The sequence below is a fragment of the Geotrypetes seraphini genome, chromosome 2 (genome assembly GCF_902459505.1).
Source record: "Geotrypetes seraphini chromosome 2, aGeoSer1.1, whole genome shotgun sequence".
Lineage (NCBI taxonomy): Eukaryota > Metazoa > Chordata > Amphibia > Gymnophiona > Dermophiidae > Geotrypetes > Geotrypetes seraphini.
The window spans coordinates 339187871-339214880 of record NC_047085.1 but is presented as its reverse complement, the minus strand read 5'-3'; the positions used below and the strand labels follow the sequence as shown (position 1 = coordinate 339214880).

At 43.7% G+C, this 27010-nt stretch overlaps 1 protein-coding gene across 1 annotated transcript in view; it reads right to left on the bottom strand.

Annotated features, from left to right (window-relative positions):
• Nucleotides 1-27010, bottom strand: part of HECW1 (HECT, C2 and WW domain containing E3 ubiquitin protein ligase 1) — a 318284-nt gene that overhangs the window by 110269 nt on the left and 181005 nt on the right. The window contains exons 11-15 of the mRNA XM_033932848.1: nt 26564-26688; nt 14436-14569; nt 8579-8764; nt 7837-7971; nt 2830-2935 (exon numbers count right to left, since the gene is read on the bottom strand). Coding sequence (XP_033788739.1) covers nt 2830-2935; nt 7837-7971; nt 8579-8764; nt 14436-14569; nt 26564-26688 — 686 coding nt within the window. The remainder of the gene's footprint in view (nt 1-2829; nt 2936-7836; nt 7972-8578; nt 8765-14435; nt 14570-26563; nt 26689-27010) is intronic.

Below are 27010 nucleotides of genomic sequence, written 5' to 3'. Positions count from 1 at the left end.
AAAATTAGTTTCTTCTATTTGTTTTTAACAGTATAACCATGTAACTTCAAGGAATATCCCCTTATCTTCGTACTTTTGAAAGAGTAGACAGTCAATTCACGTTTGTCTGTCCTACATCACTCAGGATTTTGTAGACCTCAGTCATACTTTCCATCAGCCATCTCATCTCTAACACCCCCTTTTATGAAGCCATGTAAGGCTTTTTAATCCAGTGTTTTTCAACCACTGTTCCGCGGCACACTAGTGTGCTGCGAGATGTTGCCTGGTGTGCCGTACGGTGCAGACACTGATTAGGCCTCAGGCCGGGTCCCGCACGCGCTCCCATGAGACTCCCCCGGTCCCCGCTGCTGTTCAGTTTCGATCTTCTGCTCTGACGCAATCGGAAACAGGAAGTTGCAGCAGAGCAGAAGATTGAACACTGAGCAGCCGCGCGTGCGCGGCTCTTTGGGAAAGCGTGCATGTCGCCGAAAAACAAAACCTACAAACTAAGGTGAGGCGAAGGGAGAGAGCTGGCTAAACAGTAGGATCGATTGGGCAGGCGAGTGGTGGCTGCGGGGACCGTGCGATCGCTCGTGTTCCCGGCTCAAATTGGAAGGAGGGAGTGAAAGGGAAAAGGATTCTGGGCCAAGGGGATGAAGACGGACAGAAAAACCCACAGCAGGAAAGAAAGGGAAGGACAGGCAGGTGAGCCAGATGCTAGAAGCAGGGGGGGGGGGGAAGAAAGAGGGAAAAAAGCTAGATGGGGTTGAAAAGAAGAGACACACTGGTATGGAAGAGGAAGATAGGGGAAATCTGGACACAGGAAGGTAACAGAAAGAGGGTAAATTATGTGCATGGGGCATAGGGACAGAGACATAAAGGGGACATGCCATGGGGATGGTATATGGACACGGGGGGGGGGGGGCAATGACAGATACATAGGGGAGATATTAGAAATGGAGAAAATAGGAGCACAGAAGCGAGGTGGTTTGTGGGGATGGGACAGGGACCGAGCTCGCAGGCTCCAGTGGCTTGCACAAATTACATTGTAATGTGCCATGAAAATAAGAGGGAGGAAGGTAGATAGATAAGCCACGTGAGAGGAGCTGAAGGGTAGTAGAAAGGAACAGATGGTAAAGGAGGGAGGGAAGGGTGGTGGTGGAAAGGAATAGGACAGACATTGAAGGAGGGTGGAGAGGAACAGACCCCGAAGGGAAATGTGGAAGACAGAGTGGGAAGAAGACAGATGCCAGACTATGGGGGAGCGGAGGGAAGAAAATGGGTGCTAGACCAATTGGGGGGGGGGTGAAGGGAGAGGCACAGTAACAGCAAATGGAAGACGTAGAGAGAAGACACACAGTGGATGGAAGGAATTGAATGAGAAGATGTGGAAAGCAGAAACCAGACAACAAAGGTAGAAAAAAAAATTATATTTATTTATTTATTTATTTTTTGCTTTAGGATAAAATAGTATATTAGTTGTGTTGATAAAAATTTATAAACAAAGCCCTGCCAGCTGAACATCTCTTTCTCTAGTTCAGCAGCAGGAACTTTGATTTATAAGAAAGGAATAAGCTAAATATTACAGTACTAAGGCTTATATGGATGCAGCGGTGACGGTGACGGGGCGGTGAATGGGATGGCAGTGGCGGTGACGGGGCGGTGAAAGGGATGGCAGTGACAGTGACGGGGCGGTGAAGGGAACGGCTGTTGACGAAGAGCTACGTGTGTGTCTTTCTTCGATTCCAGCCAGAATATCAGCTTTGTGTTCAGCCAAACAGGCCCAGGTTTCGCACTGAATAAAGTATTTTATAATTTTTCACTATTCTGTTTACTTAATATTTCATAATAAAGTAATTATAAAATACTTTCTTTGTGTTTATTTGATTCCTATTCAAGAGAATTACTTTATATATAGTCAATATAGGCACAGAGTTAAATTTTTTAACATTTTCTAATGGTGGTGTGCCTCGTGATTTTTTTCATGAAACAAGTGTGCCTTTGCCCAAAAAAGGTTGAAAAACACTGTTTTAATCAATCATGGTGGTAAAAGCTTCAACACTCATAAGAATTCAATGAGTGTCAGAGTTTTTACTGCCCTGGACAGCGATAAAAAAGCCTAACACAGCTTCATAAAAGGAGGAGGAGGGGGGGAGATTGTTTAGTTAAAGAGTCCTAACTTCTTATGCCTTTTCTTATATGAGAAGTTCCATCCTCTTTATTATTTTGGTCACCCTTCTTTGTACTTTTTCTAATTCAGCTACATCCTTTTTGAGATGCACACAATACTCAAGGGGTCCTTTACCTAAACTGTGGTAAAAAGCCTTAGAGCTGTCAAAGAGAAGGAATTTTAAAGATATTTTTTCAGACTATGACATCAAATACAGGCACAATCCCTCCTGTTCTCTCATGTCCTTTTAGTAAAATAACATATTAATTCTGGTGACTACAGGGCTGGAGGAGAAGGGCAAAAGTGTACAACAGGAGAAAACACCTCTACAGGTTCAATGCCACAAAGCAAGAAGTGGAGATGTCCAATCAAGACTTGTGGACTTAAATTATTTCACAAGTCTCTTTTATTTGTTCAAACCCAATGACTCAAAAGGGCAAAATACAGCGATTGTTCAGGTCCACCCACTTTAACACAGGATTTTGTAAACCTATGTCATATCCCCCCCTCCCCCTTAAACATCTCTTCTCCAAGCTGTCCAAATTCACCACCTCACCTTCCATGAGGACAATCTGTTGATGATTCAAGAAATGGTATTTGTTCACAAAACAAAGAGGAAAGAAGCAGCACATCACAGTTGCACATGCCTTTTGAAAGCTTAAAGGAAAATTGGGACTTACCCATAGGCACTGTCTCATGCTGATGCTGGTTTCGGATGGCTGATACTAGGCTGTTGCCTGGTCTGGCCAAGAAGGCAGCTCCCCTATTACGGGAAACTTCGGAGGCCTTCAAGAAAAATAGAAAAAAAACCCCATGATGATGTGTAAAATTAATAATGGGATTCATATTCAAAATATTGTTAGGGATAATTTTGGGAGTAACTGGGATTGATCTTTGTTTTTAAGTCTCTCCTCCTCATTGGGAACCTACTAGATATCTTTGGGTGCGTTAGAAATACCTAGGTTAATATTCAACTTGATTTAACTGACCAGAAATGGCTTTTGGCCAGTTAAGTTGCCTGTTCGAGGGTAACCAGTCATTTTCAGCAACACTTAACCGCTTAGGGGCTGATTCTGGAAGCAGCGCCTGCTGCATGTCAATCACAGACAAGTGCCGCTTCCAGAATCTCGATGAGCAGGTACCCTAGGTGCCAGGATTTAACAGGTCTACATTTCTATTGCCTAGGGTCCTGTCAGAATCTCAGCCAGCAGCGCATAGAGATGCCGAAGTTTGGCGCCACCCCTAAACACTATGTGCTGGCTATTTCTTTTAAACCACTTACATTAGGTGCTGGTTTGCTCAGTCTAGGCACCTAACAACACCTAATGTAAGGCACTGTCGACAAGAAGAAAGGTACAGTATGGAGGAAAAAAGGTTCTCTGCATGAAAGAGCAGAAACTCCAAAATACACCATGCCAAGACAACAGTGGTCAGAAAAACCATCGTGAACGTCAGGTCCAGAAGAAATACATCCTATAGTGGTTCAAAAGGAGCACAAGTGTCCTCAGACTCAGAACGCAGGCCAGACTCCAGAACGGTTTCTGGATGAGATTTTCTTTGGTAGACACAGACCCAGGCCAGCTCCTCAGCCCAAGAGGAAACAGGTAAAGCCCAAAGCTTCCGCCCTCTCCACCGGCATACTACGGCACACGGTACACAATTGCTGATCCAATGCCCATCCAGCACAATCAATGTCCACATTCAATAGATCAGGGGCTGGGGAGGCCATCCCAATTGATTCTGAGTCAAATCGAGGGAGTTTTGAAGCAGAAATCAAAGTTAGATTGTGTTTAAAATCCAAGATGGCTGCGATCATGAATTCACACCAAATATGGCAAAAATAAACAAAATCTGAAAATAAAAAAATAGCGATTTGGGGACTGGGGAGGTGAGGGACCTGAACCCTACCCACAAAAACTATGAAAACAAAGTTTAAATCAATCCACAAGCTATCCCCAAGTTCCTCTAGGAAATAAGGGTGCTAGTTGGTACTGCATTTATAAAGCTGGTTGGTACTACATTTTTAAAGCAGGTGAGTGGAGAAAAAAGACTTTCTGCCTCAGAAACAGCTCCAAGTGCAATGGAATGGAAGATCTTCAGACTGCCAACTGGCCAGAGACTGACTGCACCCTCCGCCCTCACAGATCCTCTGCCAGGCAGCCAGGGGCGGAAAAAACAGCCTGCACTTTGAAACCCAGGTGGGTTTCTGTCCAGACACTAGAAACCTAAGACAGGGTCACCGGCCAGCAAACTCCATGGGAAGGGACCCTGGGTACTTCCAGAAGGTGGCACAAAGCAGGCTGGCTTCACAGAATCACCAGAGTTTCTCTGTGAAGCTGCTGTCCAGCACCTGTAACTTCATTGAGTGTCCCCTAGTCTTTGCAATTTTTGACGGAGTGAAAAATCGATCCACTTGTATCTGTTCTACTCCACTCAGGATTTTGTAGACTTCAATCATATCTCCCCTCAGCTGTCTCTTTTCCAAACTGAAGAGCCCTAACCGTTTTAGTCTTTCCTCATACGAGAGGAGTTCTGTCCCCTTTACCATCTTGGTCGCTCTTCTTTGAACCTTTTCTAGCATCACTATATTTTTCTTGAGATAAGGAGACCGGAATTGAACACAATACTTCAGATGAGGTTGCACCATGGGTTGACAGAGGGGCATTATAACATTCTTAGTCTTGTTAACCTTCCTTTTTTAATAATTCCTAACATCCTGTTTGCTTTTTTGGCCACCGCCACACATTGGGTGGAAAGTTTCATCGTATTGTCTACAATGACACCTAGATCCTTTTCTTGGGTGCTAATCCCCAAGGTGGACCCTAGCATCCGGTAACTGTGATTCAGGTTATTCTTCCCAATGTGCATCACTTTGCATTTGTCCACATTAAATTTCATCTGCCATTTGGACGCCTAGTCTTCCAATTTCCTAAGGTCCACCTGCAATTTTTCATAATCTGCATGCGTTTTAACAACTTTGAGCAGTTTAGTGTCATCTGTAAATTGAATCACCTCACTCATCATTCCAATTTCAAGCTAATTTATAAATAAGCTAAATAGCACCGGTCCCAGTACAGACCCCTGCGGCACTCTACTGTTTATTCTCCTCCATTGAGAAAAATGACCATTTAATCTTAACCTGTTTTCTATCCGATAATCAATCCACAACTGAACTTTGCCACCTATCCCATTACACTTTAATTTTCTCAGGAGCCTCTCGTGAGGAACTTTATCAAAAGCTTTCTGAAAATCTGAATACATTATATCAACCGGCTCACCTTTATCCACATTTTTTTTTTCACACCTTCAAAGAAGTCAAGCAAATTGGTGAGGCAAGATCTACCTCGGCTGAACCCATGCTGATTCCATCTCATTAAATCATGTTTGTCTACTTGTTCCACAATTTTATTTTTTAGAATCGTTTCTACCATTTTGCCTGGCACTGAAATGAGGCAATTTCCCTGGAGCCCTTTTTAAAAATCGGCATAACATTAACCACTATCCAATCTTCAGGTACTACAGATGATTTTAGCGACAGGTTACAAATCACTCAATTTGGTCCTGTAGTACCCCTTTGACAGTCAGGTTTTTAGGATATCCATAATGAATATGCATAAACTTAATTTGCCTACACTGCTCTAAGCTAACACAACCTCACTTCCTCTCCCCTCCATACACTCAGATACACTCCCCTCTCACCCAGCCCAGTCTTAGCTGCTTTATCCACATCCAGCACAGATTCTATTCCCTTTCCCATCCATATAGACAACCCTGGCTTAGGAGCGAGGTTCTTTACTATCATGGAAGTTTTTTTAATGCCTAATTTACTATCGAAAGCAGCCAAGTGATTAATTCAAAAGTGCTATTATGTAAGTTTGAGGCTTTTTTCTCCCCCTTAATATTTTCTACAACGGGGTTACAAATGAAATGCTTTTCAATGACCATGTTATAACAATTTATTTTTGTATAGTTATATGACCACAAATAAACCATTTGGAGACACTGCCTGCAACAATAGGGCTCAACAATCTTGCTTTCTCTAGTGTTTGCTCTCAGTTTCAGGGGACACTCCCCCTGAGAAAAATGTATTCAAGGCACATCCTTCTTAGCCCTTGAAGCAGGCAAGGCTTACAGATGTGGCCCCAAATGAAAATGAAAAGCACAAAGAGAGATGAGCAGTAGATCTGGATTCTTGTCTTTTTCTTCGGAGAGCATATGTTTGTTGATCTTTTGGCTATCCTGTTTGCTCCCAATAAAGATATTAATTAATTAAAAATTAAAAAAAAGAAATATCTCTCATTTCCTCCCTATTTGATGGCTCCTACCCTACATAACTTCTCTAACTACAAATAAATTCAAACACTAAAACTATATTATTTTTTCTAAACCCTATTTCATTGTTATATACTTGTCACTTGCAGTGCTTCCTTTTCTTCCCTTACCTATTACTGAATATTTAAAGAATCACCATTGACTTGAACATTGATTATTATTTATTAATTTCAATTGGATATTTGGCCCTTAAACTACATTAGGCTTTAAGGCAGATTACAGTTATATTTTGTGAGCGTTTGCAGTGCGCATGGAGGTTTGATTCATTATGAATCTACAACACTTCCAGTTGTTAAGGATTTCATTTTATGTTCTGACACAATACAGATTTAAGAAATCAGTATAGCATTTAGACTCCTGATGCAGGCCTTTGGGGCCGAAACACAAATCGTGTTGAGTCTTTTTAATTTCATCCATTAGTGTCTGAAATAAAGGCTTTTAAATGTGACCTTTGCCATCCAGTTTGTTTGTCTCCATCACTGTTGCTTTATTCAGAATTTCAAAACATTTGGCATTAGCTGGAGAAACCTCAATTTTCTTCCTGCTCCCTGTCTGGACATATCATTATCTGCATAAATTTATTTGCCACAAAAGAGGTGACATTATAGACATGCCCAAAGAGCTATTTTGCTTAGTTTAGTAAGCATTGATACCCTGGGTAAACAGCAGGCTTAAAGTCTAGATAAATTTAAACTGGTGGTTTTGGGCCCGACTCATCAGATCAATTTAATCAGACAAAGTATTCTGGTTAAGTTTATCTGGAGAGTGCCAACTGAATAGTGGGGTCACTTCATAGCACAAAGGCCTGCCTGAAGCAGAAGCTGAACCAGTCATGTCATAGGAAACTCTAGACTGGTCCTGGTGTCCATCATCTTACACACTTGCTCAGCTGCTTCCTTTTGCTGTCTTGAGTTTCTCTATATCTTGCACAAATATTATGACAGTGAAAGAAAGGCATTGGCTGGCAGTAAGAACCAGCAGGGTTCCATTCTTCTACGGAAACAACAGTTTCTTCTGTGTGATTACAGTGCTTTTATCTGTGTTGTGCCACTAGTATTCAGTTTTCCTCTGCATGCAGACTTCAGTAGTCTGACATTCAAATTTGTCAAGATTTGGATAGGGCAGGGGATAGGAAGGAAGAGGGAGCTGTGGAAAAGGGATTCAGATTTAAGAATGCATGATTTACCCAACTTTAATATCAACAATCAAATTCAAATGAATAAACCACTGCTCTCCTAGGCTATATCTTGTTGCCATATATAATATGGTCAAATGCCATCTGAAACCTGTCACATCCCAAGCATTGTCCAAGGGAGTGCTTCATAGGTCTGTCATGTAATCAATGGTAGTATTACCTCTCCAGCACTGTAGCTACGGAGTCGCTGAAGATGCTGCCTGTGGGTCAAATGATTAGGCAGACGGCCATTTTGAAGAGGAATTCTAGGATCAATGAAAGTGGTGGCACGGCTATTGTGGTCAACAAAAAAGGACTGCAACAAAAAAAATATGTTGTTTATAAACAATCCAGGCACTACTACGATTGCTTTGAATGAAGAATATTATGATATATCAGTCTGCCTCAGCAAGATATAAAAAATTCTTAAAAATAATTAAAAAACGTTTATGTGGTCCGATGACGAGTGGGAGCGTAAAGCCCCGCACAATGAGATGGTTTGAGTGTGTGGTGGCCCGCTGAGGACCTGAAGAAGTTGTTGTTAAGCCAGATATAATGAAGTTTGGCAAATCGGTAAGATAACATCTTGCTGAGGCAGACTGATATATGGTTTATAAACAATCGGCATATAGTTCCATTCAAGCATGCCTTAAAAATTACTGTACAACCACTAAGGCTTGGAAAGCTAGGAATCAGGAATGTACTTCAATGGCACACTTATACTGGTCACTTGAGGGTCTTTTTCCTTTAGAAAATAAATTTTATGTTATTAATTAAAATAATGAAGGTTGGGTATATATACAGAATAACCCTGGATGGCAAATAGGATAACCAATGACACGGGGCATTGACTGGGCTTGAGGCAGGCTCAAAATATGTTGGCAGTACAGTATATAGAGCTATATTTCTATCTCTGTTCTTACCTTGCCCTGCTGATCTGTTTTAATCTCCCAGCCCCGTGGTAGCTCCAGTCTGGTGTCAGCAAACATATTGATAAAATTCACCAGGTCCCTGTTGTGCTGATAGCGCTCAAAATTCCGAGCATCCCTTCGGATCTTCAGAATCATATGCTTCAAGCAGGTGCTGTTGGTGAAAACTCTATAGGCACTCTATGGGAGGCAAGGGCAAAATGGAAATAAGACTTATCAAACAAGAGCACATTTCACATTTATTTAATATGACGCAAATAAAAAATATTTGCTACAGAACCTTCACACTTTTAGAGTACAATCTATTATTATCTTTATGATGAATGGAGCACTTAACAATATGAGTGGGATGGTATAAAGTTATATGAAATGATAATCAGATATGGATGCTGAAGGTTTAATAGGCTGATCAGAGTAAACAGAAAAGACATCCTGGGGGTTTTAAAAAGGCTTGTTTCCTAAAAGAGAAGTCCATAGGCCAATATTAAGATGACTTGGGGAAATCCACTGCTTATTCCTCGGATAAACCGGTTGGGATCTAGCTAGGTACTTGGGACCTGGGTTGGTCACTGTTGGACACAGGATACTGTCCCATTATGGCAATTCTTATGCTCTTATGAAGGAAGCTTATTCTATGGGGTGGGACCAAGGAACAGCAGTTTGCTCAAGTTCAGGGAGCACATAAGATTATACATGATTGAAAGTGAAGAGACTACAGAAAAGAGTAGCACAGAAGAAGAGAGGAAAGGTAATTTGTAGGTGAATGTGAAGTTTGAATAGTCTTTTATCTGACAGGTAGCTAATGAATAAAACATATCAGTATTCGCTGCAGTTTCAATATAATGTCTGCCACTAGTATGAATTGGGAATGAATTCCAGTGAGAACATGTTGACTTTTGTCAAGTTTGTAGCTGTAACATGTACTCTTCCCTTTCTGCCAAACATACTTGGTTAGAAGCACTGTGTCATCCTCAAGAGATACATGTTTAGAATGCAAAACAACTTGAAATCAAGGAAAAAGGGAAGAAAATGAATAACACACATAATAGTACAACATACAAAGGGAAAACACAGCACACAAGTAATGAGTCAATGAAGTGAAAGAAGGGGATATTGAAGTGCGGCATGGGAGTGATGCAGAAGTAGAGCAAAGTGACAGGCTGGATCAAGAACTGGTTAAGTGGAAGGTGACAAAGGGTAGTGATCAATGGAAATCGCTCTGAGGAAAGGGATGTTATCAGTGGTGTGCCTCAAGGTTCTGTTCTTGGGCCTGTTCTTTGTAACATTTTTATAAACGATATTGCTGAAGGGTTGTCGGGTAAGATTTGCCTCTTTGTGAATGATACCAAAATCTGCAACAGAGTAGATCCTCCTCCACTGCTATCCCACTATCAGTCGTGGTACCCCAGACCTCTTCTTTTCTCCATCTATACTCATTCCCTTGGTGCTCTGATCTTCTCCCATAGTTTTCAATATCACCTCTATGCTGGTGATTCCTTATTTCCACTAACACTAAAGGCTACTGAGCTCTGTAGATATTCTGGTTCATATTATTGTAAACTATGCAGATGTTGGCATATTGGACAGTATATCAAATTAATTAATAAAATGAATTAAACAAAAACATCTATGCAACAGTTAAAAAAAAAACAACCTGTCCATCAAGCCCACTGCACTAAACGGTATGTCTAAATACTATATCTACATGATACTAAAAGTTCCAATTATAGAAAACTCCATCTTATCTTTCTCAGTTTCCCTTACTAGACAACTGCAAATCTCACATCACAAAAAAACAGAAGAGCAAGCTTCATTTATATAATGCAGTACTGACCTGCATAGAAAAGCACCAGAGACTTTTCATCCTCAGCTGTCATTGCCATCTGCTGGCTGGAAGAGAGCGCAGTCCTGAAGCTCACGCTTTAGGACTGTATAGTTCAGTAGATGTCACGGAATCTCTTCCTGTTGCCACAGGTGTCTTTCAGGCTGGTGATCTTCACGAGAATAGGCCATTCACTTTAGGGCTCCTTTTACTAGCTGCGCTAGTGGTTTTAGCGGGTGCTACATTGCCGCGTGCACTACTATGCTAACGCCTCCATAGAGCTGGCATTAGTATTTTCCGTGTAGCGCGGGGGTTAGCACACGCTAATCTTCAGCGCGCGCTAAAAAACGCTAGCGCAGCTCAGTAAAAGGAGCCCTTAGAGTCTTCAGGTGGTTTATTAAAAAGGGGATTTAATATAATGAATCTATTTGGATTTTGCTCACCACTTTTTCAGTAGTTGCTCACTGCTAATATCAGTGCTCACAATAACAACTTGGCTCTGCTAGCTTCTCTCAGTATCTCATTTTTACTTCCAATTCATTCCCCATAATGTCGGCTCTGTATACTATAGCATCATTTTACAAGTTAACTTGATCAGATCAACTGAACCAAGTTCTACATTACTTAACATTTGCAGGTAACTTTACATATGATGGCAGAATGGAGCAGGAATGGTTGTTGGCAGAGATCTTGTAAACTGAAGAAGAAGGAGAGGAGTCAGCCAGAAGTTGGACTCATGGGACTGGCTAGTGGAGTTTCTCAATCCCTATCAGCTAATAGTGGAATAAGAGCAGCTAGAAGCAAGAGGAGCCCAGGAGACTTCCAGACTAGGAGAAGTACTGCTGTCTCTTCAGCATCCAAAAAGTGCTGGTAAAGAGGTATGGGAGAACTGAAGAGTGGAAGAAAATGAATTGGGACAGCAAAAGAAGAATGAGATGCTGGAGTAGTGAAACAATGGAATACAAGAATGAAAGATGAGTGAGAATAGTTGGATAAGAAAGGAGGGTGATAAAGGATTTAAGTTAAATATGTTTGTCAAAGAGAAATTGTGATTTACACAGGATACTAAAGTTGGAGGTAAGGTAGCCATTGACGCATAGCCAGAATACAGGACATTACATTTTTTACATCTATAAGGCCAACCTACCTCTGTCTTACCTCCTACTTGGCAATCAAATCAGTGGCAATGACAGCAGCAGGCACTATGGGACACAGTAAGTACAAAAGTAGACAGGGGAATAGGGAGCACATTTACTATGTTCCTGTATTACTAGCCTGCCATTCTACTTCCTGTAGCACTGTGCCCAAAGAAAGAGGAAGTTGAAGGAGTTGGAGAAATAACTGAAAGAAAGCTGTTAGTATGAGAAAGAAGAGAGAAAAAACTTTAGAGTTGGGGATGGGAATGGAGATGGAAAAGAACTTTACAAAGAGGAGGGGAGAGAAAAAGAGCAGAATTAAATATCAGGAAACAGGAAGTAGGAGTATTGTGCGAGAGGATTAGTGTCAGGGATATGTTTTTTGTTGTGTTACAAGGTGTTCAATAATTTATCAACCTGAGTATGAAAGAAAGTAGCAAGCGTGTTGAAACAAGTTTGTGCATGTTGTGACATGTCTCAAGGTTATTTATTTACAGTTGCAGCTCAGTGTGAGTCTAACATTCCAAGAGACAGGATGTCAGGAGAGTCCTCATGCGAATCAAGTAAGAAACTACTATATTTGGAGCACCATTCGGTGATATAATTTCTCAAAAAAGAAGGAAAAAAGCCAAAGGAAATCCATGAACTCATGACTGCAGTTTATGCTGAGTCTGCCCCATTATCCTACAAAGTAAAATTTTGGAGCAAGCAGTTTAAGTGGGGTAGAGAGTACATTGAAGATGACCCTCACACTGGATGGTCTGTGGAAGCAACTTCCACAGAAATGTTCAAGAAAGTCGAAGATTTAATTTTGCCAGACAGATGAATTAAGGTTTCTCAAATAGCTAAATAAATGGAAATCTTGGCAGATATAGTTTGGAAAATAATTCATGAAAAGTTGTACATGTCCAAGATTAGTGCAGGATTGGTTCCAAGAATGCTGATACCATGTCAGAAGACCACAAGGCTTCATTGCTGTCCGGAGAACTTGGAGATGTTCCGGGAAGACCAAGTTAATTTTTTTCATCATTTTGTGACTGAAGATGAGACTTGGGTCTATCACAGAGATCCTGAGTCCAAAATGAAATCAATGTAGTGGAAGCACAAGTCATCTCCCTCACCATAAAAGTTCAAGACAGAATACTCTGCAGGCAAAGTCATGGCAACTGTCTTCTGGGATGATGAAGGACTTTTGCTTCAGGAATTCATGCCACATAAGACAACCATAACTGGGGAGAGTAATGCCAACACAATGATCACTTTGTAGGAGTCAATCAAGGAGAAAAGACAAGGAAAACTCAAAGCAGGCATGCTGCTTCTTCCCGACAATGCATCAGTGCACATGTCTTGACAATCACAGGCTTCCATCCAAGTACATGGGTTTCAGCAGCTGAACTATCCTCCTTACAGTCCTGATCTGGCTCCCTTGGATTATTTCCTGTTCCGAGTTTTGAAGAAATCTTTCCATGGACAGCGTTTTTTTTAAGTGTTGAAGATGTCCAGGAAGCTATGACGCCCTGGTTTGAAGATCAAAGAGAATTTTTTTTCAAAGGGATTAAAGTCATTGCAGGAAAAGCAGATAAGGTGTTGGAGCTATCAGGGAACTATATTGAAAAATAAAAACAAAATTTTTGAAAACTCTTTTCTTTCTCACTGAGGTAGATAAATTATTGAACACCTCTCTGTAAATTTCTACTATCCCATATAAATCAGGATAGTGGACCAGGCGATTGGCGTCAGCCAATAAATCAGGAAAAGGAAGTTCCAGGCGATTGGCGTCAGCCTCCATTTCCAACAAAATGGGGAAAGGGGAGGAGCTTGACAATTCTCCTATCGATCCACGTGACTGCTGCTAACGACCAATCCGGAAAAGAGCCTGCCCCAGCCAGCGCGCCAAACTTACAGGGTGCCTCCCACTGAGAAGGCGTGTCGGAAGCTAGTCGACCAATCAGAAGCGCGGGGGAGGAGAACACCGATGGCTCCCTTCTGTCCTCTTTTGATTTTTGCCGCAAAATCACAGCGTAGCTCCCATTCTCCTTCCTAAATGTGTTTAATTGTTCCTCCTCGACTGCGGTTAGTATCCAGCTATGTCCGGTTTCGATGATCCCAGTGTTTTCTATAGTGACAGCTTTGGTGGGGAGCTGACAGTAGATGATGAAGGAAATAGAAATAAGAAGGAATAGAATGAGAAATGGAGATGGGCAGGAGGAGAGAAGGTGGAGGTGGAAAGGTAACAGAAAAGGAGAGGATAGAGAGGATGGCAAGGAATTGTATGCAGTAAGGCCCAGATTCTATAAAGTCCGCCTAAAGTTAGGTGCCATTATCGGCACTTATTTTATAAAACTTAGACGTCCTTTATTTATTTAAAAAAATCTCTTACTTGCTTAAACCTAAGTGGTTTACAAAATACAATCATAACTATGACATGACAAATACATGGAATCATGCTCAACGTTGCCTATGCATGCTTAGGCAATGCTCGGCATCCTAACATTTAAGCATCCCATTTATGCCAGAGTTTTCTATGCCTAAAGTTAGGTGCCAATATCAGAGCCTAATGGCAACTGGTTCACAAAGAGGCGCCTACCTTGAAAACACACCCATGATCTGCTCCTAACTACACCCACTTTTAGAGTAGGCGCTTTGGGCTAGGTATCTACTTTTTATAGAATCGAGATTTTCGAATTAGGCATCTAACTTTCAATTAAATCCATTTAAGCCAATTGTGAGGTGTTGAGTGCCGATATTGGCATCTAATTTTAGGCAGACTTTACAGAATCAGGGCCTAAGAGGCTTGACATTCACAAACATTATTATGAATATTCTACAAAGTGCAGATTAGAATCTGTATATTTTTGGCCTACAACTTCCATGAAATTCAATTAATTCTTACATAGTTTGCATGGAGCACAGTGAAGAATTCTGGATTGGTGATGAACTTTACAGCTGGAGACTGCAGTAACAAGGTGATCTTCTGAGAAGTCACAGGAGACAGAACAGGAGACAGGGAGCCTTCTCTTCTCAATTCTGTACCAAAGTAAAGGAAATTACAAAGAAAATCTGGATATGAAAAATAATACCGGAGAACTTGTATATGTTTCTATTTTATATTCTCTTTTCTGAGCAAGTTCTCAGAGAAAAGAAAATCTGTATGGGTACGTGAACATTGCTTTGCTCTGAGATTTGATGACTTAAAACTTAAGATATAAGGGAATTTGTAGATATATTGATAAAAATTACTTAGCATATTTAAATAGTCTAAAATTTATTTGTGATAGTTTAAAATGAACATTATAGTTTAGAGCAGTGTTCTTCAACCGCCAGTCTGCAGAAATTTCCTGCCGGTCCACAGGGCCGACATATGCATCGGGCCTGAGACGGTGTTCTTCAGCCACTGGTCTGCAGTGCGATCAATGCGGTGTAATCTTCAGGTCGGCTCCCTCTTCCTCACCGCTGCAGTACACAAAGACGCATGCAGCGTCTCCTATGCGCGTCCTGTGCCTGAACCGGAAGCCTTCTCTTGTTGCAATGCCAGAGGGAAGGTTTCCAGATGAGGCACGAGACGTGCAAAGAGCTGCTGCCCATGGCTTTGTGCACTGTGTCAGTGAGGAAGAGGGAGGCGGCCCGAAGATAACGTTGGGGGTGGCATAAAACAGCCAGGCAGGAGCAGGCCAGAAGGAGGGAGGGAGACAACAAAGGTAGGGGGAATGATTTTATTTTTAAATTTAGTGATTGAATTGTGTCAATTTTGAGAATTTACATCTGCTGTCTGTATTTTGCACTGTTCTGGAAGAAATGTATTTGTTTCTTTTTCTCTGGGGTTCTACTGCATGCAGAGTCTTGCATCTTAGGGTTTGTTTGTATATACTGTATAAGTACTTTTAGTTTTTGGTCTCCTTATTTGCATGGGGTTATCTGTTTTCCGGTAGGAATGAATGTTGAGAAGCATACAGTGTGTTTTGTGTAGTTTAATTTTGTGGTTAACTATTATATGTTGTTAATAAGATTATATTGTGTGGGTATATAAGAAAAATGAATGGAAAAAATTGTGTTACAATTAGTACTATTATGGGGGCGGGGTCTGGGGTAGAGATTGGGCGGAGATGGGTGGGAAGTTTTTAGCATAAGGAATTTTCATCAGCATCTAATTCACCCTAAACAACACGTGTTTGAACTTTAGTGAGCAGCATAGAAAAATAAAAACATAAAAAGGCCCTTTCAATTATTTTAGCTATCCCAACTGCCTTAGCAACATTAAATAGCTAAACAACTCCACAATACTAAGATTCAGCCTACAGTTCAGCAATGAGTTGGGCGCTAGACACTCCTTGCAGAGTGCAACATATATGATTATCTCCCAGTTGCTGAGAGGTCATATGTGTGTACATGGTGCAGAGTTCCTTGCTCTCAGAGAATGAGTTTGATCCCTGGCATTTAGAGTAGCAGATTTGGAAGAGCTAAGACAGACAGAGAGGTATATAGTAGAAACCTAAAGGCACACTGTAAAGAGGTCCTATCTCCAGTCTGGCAGCCTTTGTGCTGCCTTGAAGAAGAGAGGTCACCTGACAGGTGAATATTACCTTGGTGAGGAAGGAAGCAGTTCTGTAGCTAGAACCAGGGGATGCAATGTCTTCACTCTCTGAGGATGTGTCTCCTTGGCGTTTTACCCAGAAGGGAAGACTGAGGATGGCTCTTTTAGTTGAAGATATGATCATTAGGCATGTAGATGGGTGGATGGTGGGTGTGACAGTGCGATCGTGGTAGATGTCACACATCATCTAGATCAGTGCATCACAAAATGTGTGCTGCGGCGAGATTCTGAGTGTGCCGTGAGATGCTGGCGAGGAGGAGAGGCGCTGGCGCTGGCTGACTTCCTGCAAGACATGCCTAAGGTGACCATACGTCCAGTTTTCAATGGGACCGTCCTGTTATGGGACCGACCGTCCCGTTGTCCCAACCCACTGCTTCGGGACGCCGAAATGTCCCGTTTTCAGGGACAGCGTCCCGAAGCTGTGCGTGGGGACAACAGACCGGGGATCGCTTCCCCTCCCTGCCACGCTAAAGCCTACCACCCTCCCTCCAGCATCGAAAAGGAAGTTCCAGGCGATTGGCGTCAGCCTCCATTTCCAACAAAATGGGGAAAGGGGAGGAGCTTGACAATTCTCCTATCGATCCACGTGACTGCTAATGACCAATCCGGAAAAGAGCCTGCCCCAGCCAGCACGCCAAACTTACAGGGTGCCTCCCACTGAGAAGGCGTGTCGGAAGCTAGTCGACCAATCAGAAGCGCGGGGGAGGAGAACACCGACGGCTCCCTTCTGTCCTCTTTTGATTTTTGCCGCAAAATCACAGCGTAGCTCCCATTCTCCTTCCTAAATGTGTTTAATTGTTCCTCCTCGACTGCGGTTAGTATCCAGCTATGTCCGGTTTCGATTATCCCAGTGTTTTCTATAGTGACAGCTTTGGTGGGGAGCTGACAGTAGACGATGTGCAGCAGGTCAAGAAGTCACAGTTGAAAAAGCACTTCCGCGAGTTCCTGTGTCAGTATCGGGAGGGCACCGACCATACCGGCTTCACTTTTAAATACAGGTATGATTGCGACTGAGGCGTTAAAGTGCTGATCGGAGCAGATGCGATTGTACTCGAATCAGTAAAAGCAATGGGTGGGAGGTGGGGGTGAAGAGGACGTGTCTGTGCGTGCTCTGGCTCTCCGGGTTTCCTCCTGCAAAAGGTAGGCAGCCAGGCTGTTGCACGGCAGGCAGGCAGGTAGGCTTAGGGGGAGGGGGAGGGGGTGGGACAAAGACTGGAAGGCAGTGAGGGGGACATAGGAAGGAGGCACTGAGGGCACTTAGGACATGGGAAGGAGGCACCTTGGCGGCAAAAATCCATGCATGACTTACACCCTAAATGGTGAGATCCTAGCAAGGACTGTAGCAGAACGTGACTTGGGGGTGATCATTAGTGAAGACATGAAGACTGCCAATCAAGTGGAGAAAGCTTCATCCAGGGCTAGACAAATCATGGGCTGTATCGGTAGAAGTTTCGTTAGCCATAAGCCTGAGGTCATAATGCCGTTGTACAGATCCATGGTGAGACTTGACATGTATAACCTGGACATACAGATGATTCAATTGGACACTACAGACCTATATTTTTCCATAGCCAGCCTGTACCTTGCTGTCTGTAAACATCTGCAGCCTTTGCAATGCTAACAATGATGTTCTTGTTTCCATTCCCTGCTGGGAAGATATCCCTTCAAGGTTCTGCTGAACTGTTATCAGTGCTGTATGACTTCATATGCCAGACACCCTAGAAAGCCATAAAACCTTTATAATGAGCAAGGAGCCCTGCTCATGTGGGTGTAACGAGATGAAAGAACTTGGTACCAAAACATTTGCTCTCTGTCTCTGAACCAAGCTATGGGAACCAAACAGCTGGATTGTTGAAAGGTCACCTTTGCCAACTTTTCATCTTACAAGGACACCATCCCGAATATGCACAGAATTGTAAAACCACTAATTAGCATCTACAAAGTGATAAAGTGATCTCAGCGCTTGGGAAAGAAAGTTCACCAAGAGTTCTCTGTTTCTGCAAGGCCCCCCCTTTACTGAGAGGGGGGGTGTGTGTGGAGGTGAGAGAGAGGCGTGGACGGAAGGAAGGAGTTAGCTATACATTATTTTTTGTACCAATAGGGAATTACATAACCAGAATTCGGGGATGGACTTTTTTGGAACAAAGGAAGAATTTCTCTGTATAAAAATCACGTGCATTCTAGGTAAAGCCAGAGAGATTCACTTACTAATGCTGCAGGGAACTGCTAGCCCCCTGCTAAGCATATGAGTGTTAGTTCTGCTCTCCATTGCATATTCTGAACCGACAATACATTTTTCTAATATGCCTTTGCTGCTGTAATACTTATAGTTTTTATACTAACAATAAACGAATATTGTCTGTTTTGGAAGATACAATGCCGCCTTGTAGTTATTCCAATGAGGTAAACAAGCAGCTTTTCCTTCAGACTCCATCTGGAATACTGTGTACAATTCTGGAGGCCGCATTATCAAAAAGATGTGCGGAGAGTTGAGTCGGTTCAGCGAATGGCCACCAGGATGGTCTCAGATCTCAAGGATCTTCCATATGAGGAACGACTGGGTAAGTTGCAGCTGTACTCACTTGAGGAACGCAGAGAGAGGGGAGACATGATCGAGACGTTCAAATATGTCACAGGCCATATCGAGGTGGAAGAGGATCTCTTTTTCCTTAAAGGACCCACGGCAACAAGAGGGCATCCGTTGAAAATCAGGGGTGGGAAATTTCATGGCGACACCAGAAAATATTTCTTCACCGAAAGGGTGGTTGATCACTGGAATAATCTTCCACAACAGGTAATAGAGGCCAGCAGAGTGCCAGATTTTAAGAAAGATGGGATTGGCATGTGGGATCTCTTCATGGAGATAGTTAGGGGGTGGGCCATTAGTGTGGGCAGACTAGATGGGCCGTGGCCCTTTTCTGCCGTTATGTTCTATGTTTCTATGTTTCTATGTTCTAGGGGCAATAAGGACATGGGAAGGGGCATTAAGGACATAGGAGGCACTGGGGGCACTAAGGACATAGCATGGGATACTAAAGGACATAGGAAGGAGGCACTGGGGGCACTAAGGATATAGGAAGGAGGCACTGGGGGCACTAAGGACATAGGATGAGACACTAAGGACATAGAAAGGAGGCACTGGGGCACTAAGGACATAGGAAGGAGGCACTGGGGGCACTAAGGATATAGGAAGGAGGCACTGGGGGCACTAAGGACATAGGAAGGGGCACTAAGGACATGGGAAGGAGGCACTGAGGGCACTAAGGACATAGGAAGAAAGGAGGGAAGGAATAGAAAGGGACAACTGTTGGGCCTGAGTACAGAAAGAAATGAAAGAAAGAATGCACAGTCAGAAGGAAATGCAATCAGAGACTCATGAAATCACCAGACAGCAAAAGTAGGAAAAATGATTTTATTTTCAATTTAGTGATCAAAATGTGTCAGTTTTGAGAATTTATATCTGCTGTCTATATTTTGCACTATATTTGTCTATTTTTTTATAGTCACTGAGGGGACATTGCATATTTTAAAGTCATCTGCCTTGACATCTTTGAAACCCCCCAAATATAAATGATAATTAACATTTTCTCTGCGTATATTGTGCTTTGTAGTTTTTTAAAAATGTTATGGATACCATTATGAATTAATAAGATATTATGTGTACATGAAAAATGAATGGAAGAAATTGGGGGTGGGATTGGGGGGGCGAGACTAGGGCAGGATTGGGGCAGGGCTAGGGCGGGACTGGGGCGGGACTAGGGCGGGATTGGGGGGCCGGATTGACAATTAATAGATGTCCCCTTTTGATGAAAAAAATAAATGGTCACGTTAGACATGCCTCTCACAGTGAGAGGCACATTCTGTAGGCCAGGGCTGCCCAAGTCCGGTCCTCGAGATCTACTGGCAGGCCAGGTTTTCAGAATATCCACAATGAATATGCATGAGAGAGATTTGCCTGTACTGCCTTCTTGGTATGCAAATCTCTCTCATGCAGGTTCATTGTGAATATCCTGAAAACCTGGCCTGCCAGTAGATTTCGAGGACCGGGTTTGGGCAGCCCTGCTGTAGGTAGTTAGCCAGCACCCATGCCTCTTCTTGCTGGTGCCCAGCGGCGTACCAAGGGGGAGGGGCGGTCTACCCCGGGTGCAAGCTATGAGGGGGGTGCTCCCGGCCTTGGAGTCATTGCCCGGGAACTTCCCTTCTCATGGCCAGACCCCAAGGCTTTCATTTACCCGATTGCAGCAGAAAGCAACCTGCAGAAAGGATCGCGAGTACTTAAGCGATCCTTGCAGGCTGCCATAGGTCTCCGGAGTTGTCGTCCCTCTGCCATGATCCTGCCTCTGACGTCAGAGGAGAGACGGGACCGCGGCAGAGGGACGACAACTCTGGAGGCCTAGGAAACCTGCAAGGATCGCTAAAGTACCCGCGATCCTTTCTGCAGGTTGCTTTCTGCTGCAATTGGGTAATGGGAGGCATGGGAGGCAGCCACTAGAGGGGAACACACAGGCCTTCCAGGGGGGAGGGAGGGACAGTCCTTTGGTGGGGGAGGTATAGTCCTTTGGGTGCAGGCCTTCAGGGGGGGTTCAGGCCTTCAGGGGATCATGGGGGATAGGCCTTCAGGGGGGACAGACCTTTGAGGAGGAGGTGCAGTCCTTCAGGGGGACAGGCCTTCAGGTGGGGGTGCAAGCCTTCAGGGATGGGGTGTAGGCCTTCTGGGGGATGCAGGCCTTCGGGGGGACAGACCTTTGGGGGAAGGTACAGGCCTTTGGGGGTGCAGGCCTTCAGGGCGGGTGCAGGCCTTCAGTGGGGACAGAACTTCGGGGGAGAAGGTGCAGTCCTTCGGGGGGGACAGGCCTTCAGGGGTGGAGGTGCAGTCCTTCGGGGGGGGATACAGGCCTTCAAGGGTGGGGTGTAGGTCTTAAGGGCGGGTGCAGGTCTTCAGGGGGACAGACCTTCAGGGGGGGAGGTGCAGTCCTTCGGGAGGGGTACAGGCCTTCAGGGGGACAGATCTCTAGGGGAGGGGATCCTGGTGTAGAAGTACACAGAGGGAGGGAGGGAAGGGGGGGTTCAAAGATACGTGCATATGCCGGACTTTGGGGGGAAGAAATAATGGGTCTTAAAACAGAGGAATGGGAGAAAGATAGTGGATAATGGGATTTAGGGAGGGAAGGAACAGAAAGGGAGAGAAGTTGGACACAAGGGATGGTGTGGAGGGGGGATAGAGATACTGGATAGGAGGATAGTTGGGAAGAGAAAGGGAGAGATGGTGGACCCTAGGATGGTGGGGAAGGAGGGAAAGATGCTGGATGAAAGGGTAGTTGAGAAAAGGTGAATCTGTGGATGGAGATGAAAAAAAAGGAAAGATGCCAGACCTCCGGGGGAGGGAAGGGAAATGGAAGTGAAGGACAGAGATGGAATGTTGCTACTCTTTGGGTTTTGACCAGGTACTAGTGACCTGGATTGGCTACCATGAGAATGGGCTACTGGGCATGATGGACCATGGGTCTGACCCAGTTAGGCTATTCTTATGTTATGTTCTCATCTGTAGGGGCCTTTGTTTTCACTTCTTATTTTAATGTATTTTTTTTCTGGGAACTTATCAGTGTTTTTTATAATGGGAACAAAAATGGAAGAGAATTAATGTGTGTGGAATGTGTGTGTGTGTCGAGGGGGGGGGGGTAACTAATTTCTTCAGGTAAATAAGTTTACTTTGGTGTTCAGAAGCCAGGCCATTAAAAATGGATATACTAACAATATAGGATCCCTAGAATAGAGATTCCCAAACGTTTTAATATCTCCTTTTTTTACCTATCTTCCTCTTTCTTTCACCCCTCCCAGTATCCACTTTCCTCACATGTTCTTAAGATAAGTCATGCTATGTCAAGCCAAGTTCCTTGGGCAGTCTGCATCACAAGTAGCTGGCAAATACCAAAGAGTACATCATATTTTTCACAGTTGATCTGAAACAATGTGATGGCTTTTACTGGTCTTTTCATTCAGCCATCTCCGTTCTGTTCTCCAAACAATCTCTCTCTTGTTTGTTCTCCTCTGCTTGGGCTATCAGTCCCAATCCTAACTCTTTAAACTCTTACCCCACTGGTTCAAATTGCCACCTTTCCAATCTTATTCCTATTCCTCCTCTCTTTCTCATGTACCTTATGAAAAGTCTTTTGTCTCCAACAAGTTTGCCTACATTCTTTTTTTCTCTCTCATACTTACCAACTCCCAGAGCAATGAACTACTCCTATTAAAAAGACAATGCAGATAACTAGAAAGAAAATGGAGGAAAAACAGTCAAGATTTCACAACCATGACAAAACAACTACAAACAATACAAAACACAGCCCTAAGACTGGTCTACTCACTGAAGAAATTCGACCACATCACAGAGGCATACCACGACTCACATTGGCTCCCAATACAAGCGAGAATACACTGCCTACTATTTAAAGCAATAAACGGAGACAGCCCAGCCTATTGGAACAATCAACTAGTTCAATCCACCTCAACCAGACATAGGAGAACCCACACACCCTCCAACCAAAAACATCAAAAGAAAATAACTGTATGACAACCTACTAGCCACTCGAGCTGCAACACTAGATCCCCAACTCTACAACCTATTGACTTCAACCACAGACTACAAAACCTTCAAAAAAGAAATAAAAACCCTTCTATTCAAAAAACACATAAAACCAAACTAACTCAATCAGAAATGTCCCAAGCATCACCTGCAACTACTCCATATGTACTTCTAATGTCATGACAATTCAGGCATAATTTATGTTATGTTATGTTTGGAATAATGGTTACACATATGAGGTTCAATAAAAGAAAATCTCCACTGCCTGTTTCTATTCTGACCATTTATTCCGTTTCATGGTTATTACAAAAAATATTTTTTTACATGGTGGGGTGTCAAAAAATGATGGGCCCCAGGTGCCACATACCCCAGGTATGCCACTACTGGTGCCTCTCCTCCTCTCTGTGTTTTGTGGGGCACTGATCTAGATAATATTTTAGACAGTGCTGGGGAGAAGCTAGCCGGTTTGGCACATATGGTTATCAATGACAAAGGAAAATATGGGAGGGAGATTCTGAAAGCCAAATTTAGGCTCTTAGGTAGAAAGCTGAAATCCAGGACCTCCAGGCTAGCATTCTCAGAAAGACTCCTTGTTTTACATGCAAGACCCAAGAATCAGGCAGAGCTCTGGTATTTCAATGGGTGGATGAAACAACAGTGCAGGGAGGAGAGATTTAGGAAGCAGGCAACATTACTACTATTAATTATTTCTATTCTGGGGAATTGCAGCCTATTCTGAAAACATGGGGTCCACAGGCTGTTGACATTAATATTTTAAATGTTGGTAGAACAGCTTTTAAACTAAAAATTAGGGGAAAGCTGACAGTTGCTCAGTTATCATTCATAGTGAGGTATCTCTGAAAGCAACTATTGGGGGGGGGGGGGAGGTGGCTCCCTAAAAATGGGCTGAATGAGCTGAATATTATGCTTATTCGATTTCTGGAGTTTTCCTTTCCTGGTTGAGTATAAATCTGAAACAGAAACAGTGCTGCTTGCCTGGTGACTCAAATACAGCCAGAAAGAAACTAAAGACAAACCGTGGAGTGGAGTCCTTTGAACCAGGGCAGTGAAAACCATAGGGAGTTGCAGGACTCATTTAGTCCCTCCCCACAGCAGTAGCAAAGTTCATTTGGCTGTTTTTGAAATATTTCTAACACGACTGTGAAAAATTCAGTTGGTTGTTGAGAGGGAATCAAAAGGGCTGCTGAGGGTCACATGACTTAGCCCCTGCGACCCAAGGGTTCCAGCAATCAGAGTTGAGCTACCACAAAGCTGTATGCACAGGGAAAAAATTGCCTGAGCAGGATTAATTCTTCGAGGGCCCCTAGGCACACAAGTACACTGGGCCCCCCTGGCCCTGCCCCCTGCTCCCTGCTCCGCCCACACCCCGCCACCATTTATCTGTTTTCTTCTTTACTTCTTTATTTCCACTTGTATTTCTTTTTTTTTTTTTTTTAAATTCAAAAACAAACGAAGATTAGCATACCAGTGCAGTTTTTATCTATGCAACCTCCAAACATCTCTGAATAAATCCCCCTTCCTTCCCACCTATTTACCCAGGACTTTAACTCTGAACCCTTTTCATACATATATAAAAGTGTTCAAATATATTGTAAAGCAATAATACTATCCGAAATATAAGTCTATATTAATAACCAAGTTTACAATGCCTCACTCTACGTCAGGGCTGCCCAATTCTGGTCCCCGAGATCTACTGGCAGGCCAGGTTTTCAGGATATCCACAATGAACATACATGAGAGAGATATGCATATCAAGAAGGCAGTGCAGGCAAATCTCTCCAGTATCTTTCCCCCTTATGCCTCTATCCCCTTTCCCTGCACAATTCCATCAGCATCTGCCCCCTTTCTTTCCCTCCAACCTAATTCCCTCCAGTATCTTTCCCCCTTATATCTCTCTCCCCTTTCCCTGCACACCAATTCCATCAGCATCTGTCCCCTTTCTCTCCCTTCACCACCCTTCCATAAAACCCTGCCCCACTACCCTGGCCTCTTTCTCTCCCTCCATTACCCTTCTACACCAGAGGGGGCCCGCTGTATAAACAGAGGACTCTGGTGGGGTTTTTTTTCCTTTGGCAATGCGGGCCCCCCGTGAAAAATCAGCAGCACTGGGCCTCCCTGGAAATCGACAACATCGCCTTCCCCCAGTATCGACAGCAACAAACTGTGATGTCGGAGGGGGTGGACTGGCAGACGCGAGGAGTTGCTGCAAGGTCCTGTGATGACTGCGTCTGCTGGTCCACCCCCTCCGATGTCACGTACTTCTTCCCTGAGTAGAGCAGGCAGACGCAGTCATCGCGGGACCTTGCAGCAACTCCTCCCGTCTGCCGTCCACCCCCTCTAACGTCACGTATTCTGGTTTGTTGCTGTCGAAGCCGGGGGGAGGTGTTCTCGATCTCCTAGGGGGGGCAGCGCTGCTGATTTTTCCCGGGGGCCTGTGTGCCAAAGGAAAAAAATCCCCACCTGAGTCCTCTGTTTTTTCAACGGGTCTCCCTGACAACTTTGGGCCCTAGGCACGTGCCTACTGGGCCTTCCCATTAATCTGGCCCTGCCAGCAGCGATAAAAGGCTCCTCCAAAATCACAGCTTCTAGTCTGAAGCCAGAGGAATCCTATGGAACTTTTATCAGTAATGGCAGAAATCTCCCCAAAATTGAGACGTGATAATAACTTCATTTTGGCTTTGCCAAGGTTATTTCAGCTTTTATTACATAGTGACACTCTTAACTTCAAGTAGAACATAGGAACGCCAATAGTAATTAAAGGGATCATCTAGAAAAACGTAACATTTCTATCTTATTATATTGAGCCCCATCTGAACTGTGTATATAAGTTGCAGAGTGCTTTACTCATTTTTTCTGCATTTTTCCAGCCCCCTTTTGACTGTCAGCTCTTGAAACTGGACCCAATGTTGCAGTGGCGTAGCAAAGGTGAGAGGCGACTGGGGCGGCGGTGCAACTCCCCCTCCCCCCTCCTTCCCCGCCTCCTCCTCCTGCCATCCACGTGTGCCCCGTCCCTTCTCCTGTACCTCTTTAATGTTCCCGATGCGAGCAGCAACGTGAACCTGCTGTTCGCACCAGCGTAGGCTCTTCCTCTGATGCCATTTCCTAGGCAGAGGAAGAGCCGACGCTGACGCGAGCAGCCGGTTGGGGTTGCTTCTCACACCGGGAACTTTGAAGAAATATATGGGAAGGGAAGGGATGTGCACGTGCGTGGTAGAGGGGTTGGGGATGTGTGCCAGCGTCCCCACCACGAAGGCACCTGGCGGCCACCCCCCTTACTACACCACTGCAATGGCAAGTGTTGCTAGGTTGGTCTACCTCAGTATTGAAACTTGTCTAAATGCTTTATGTCAATGTCTTTAATTATCTGATTGTTTATATTTTTACAGATACTTCTTTATGCTACTATGCACAATAACATTACTAAGGGGCTCATTTTCGGCGGGGTCACCAGTAAAAGAGTGCATGACCTTGATCCAAGTAAATATGAAGATTACACTGAGAAGGGATGAGATAATCTATGAAATTAGAGTTGGTCTAGAGGAGCTTCTACTCTATGCATCTGCACGTCGTTCTTGCCAGGCTCCGCCCCTAAGGGGTTCATTTTCAAAAGAGAAAAATGTCCAAAAATGGCATAAACCAGCACTCGGATGTCCAAGTGCCGATTTTCGAAACTAATTTTTTAGACGTCTTGCAGTTAACATTTGGAAGTATTTCCATGGTTTTTTGGGAAATTAAACATAATGTTAAGACTCCACATTTTTTAAGAAGTATGATGTTTACTTGCAGCGCTCTGTTTTCAAAGGCTGGAGCAAAGTCTTGTTCATACCTGAATTTGGCTGTGGAAGTTCCCCATCAGAATCCCCCGTGCTCCCAGGAGGCCTCTCCGTCCGATGACTAATTGCATCCTCTTCTGCTCTTTCCGTTGCGATTGTTCTCTGGATATTTTGATACCTTACATTTTGAACCGAAGAGAAAAACAGATTTTTGTCAGTTGTTTTGAAAATCATGCTTATTTTAAGCATTTGAAAATCAGGGCCAGCTTAAGAGATTACGTGCCCCAGCTCATGTCCCACCCTGCTCCGGTCCATGCCCTGTCCCCTGGCCAGTTCCCTCCTCGCTCCTCTGACACTACTGCCCAATCCCAGAAGGATGTGACTTCATAGGCCAGCTGCTACGAGGAAAGAGGGTCAGTGTCAGTGTCAAGAAGTAGTGTCGTCGGAGGGCAGTCATAATTTCAACAGTATCAAAAAAACATTTTTTAAATGTATCAAGA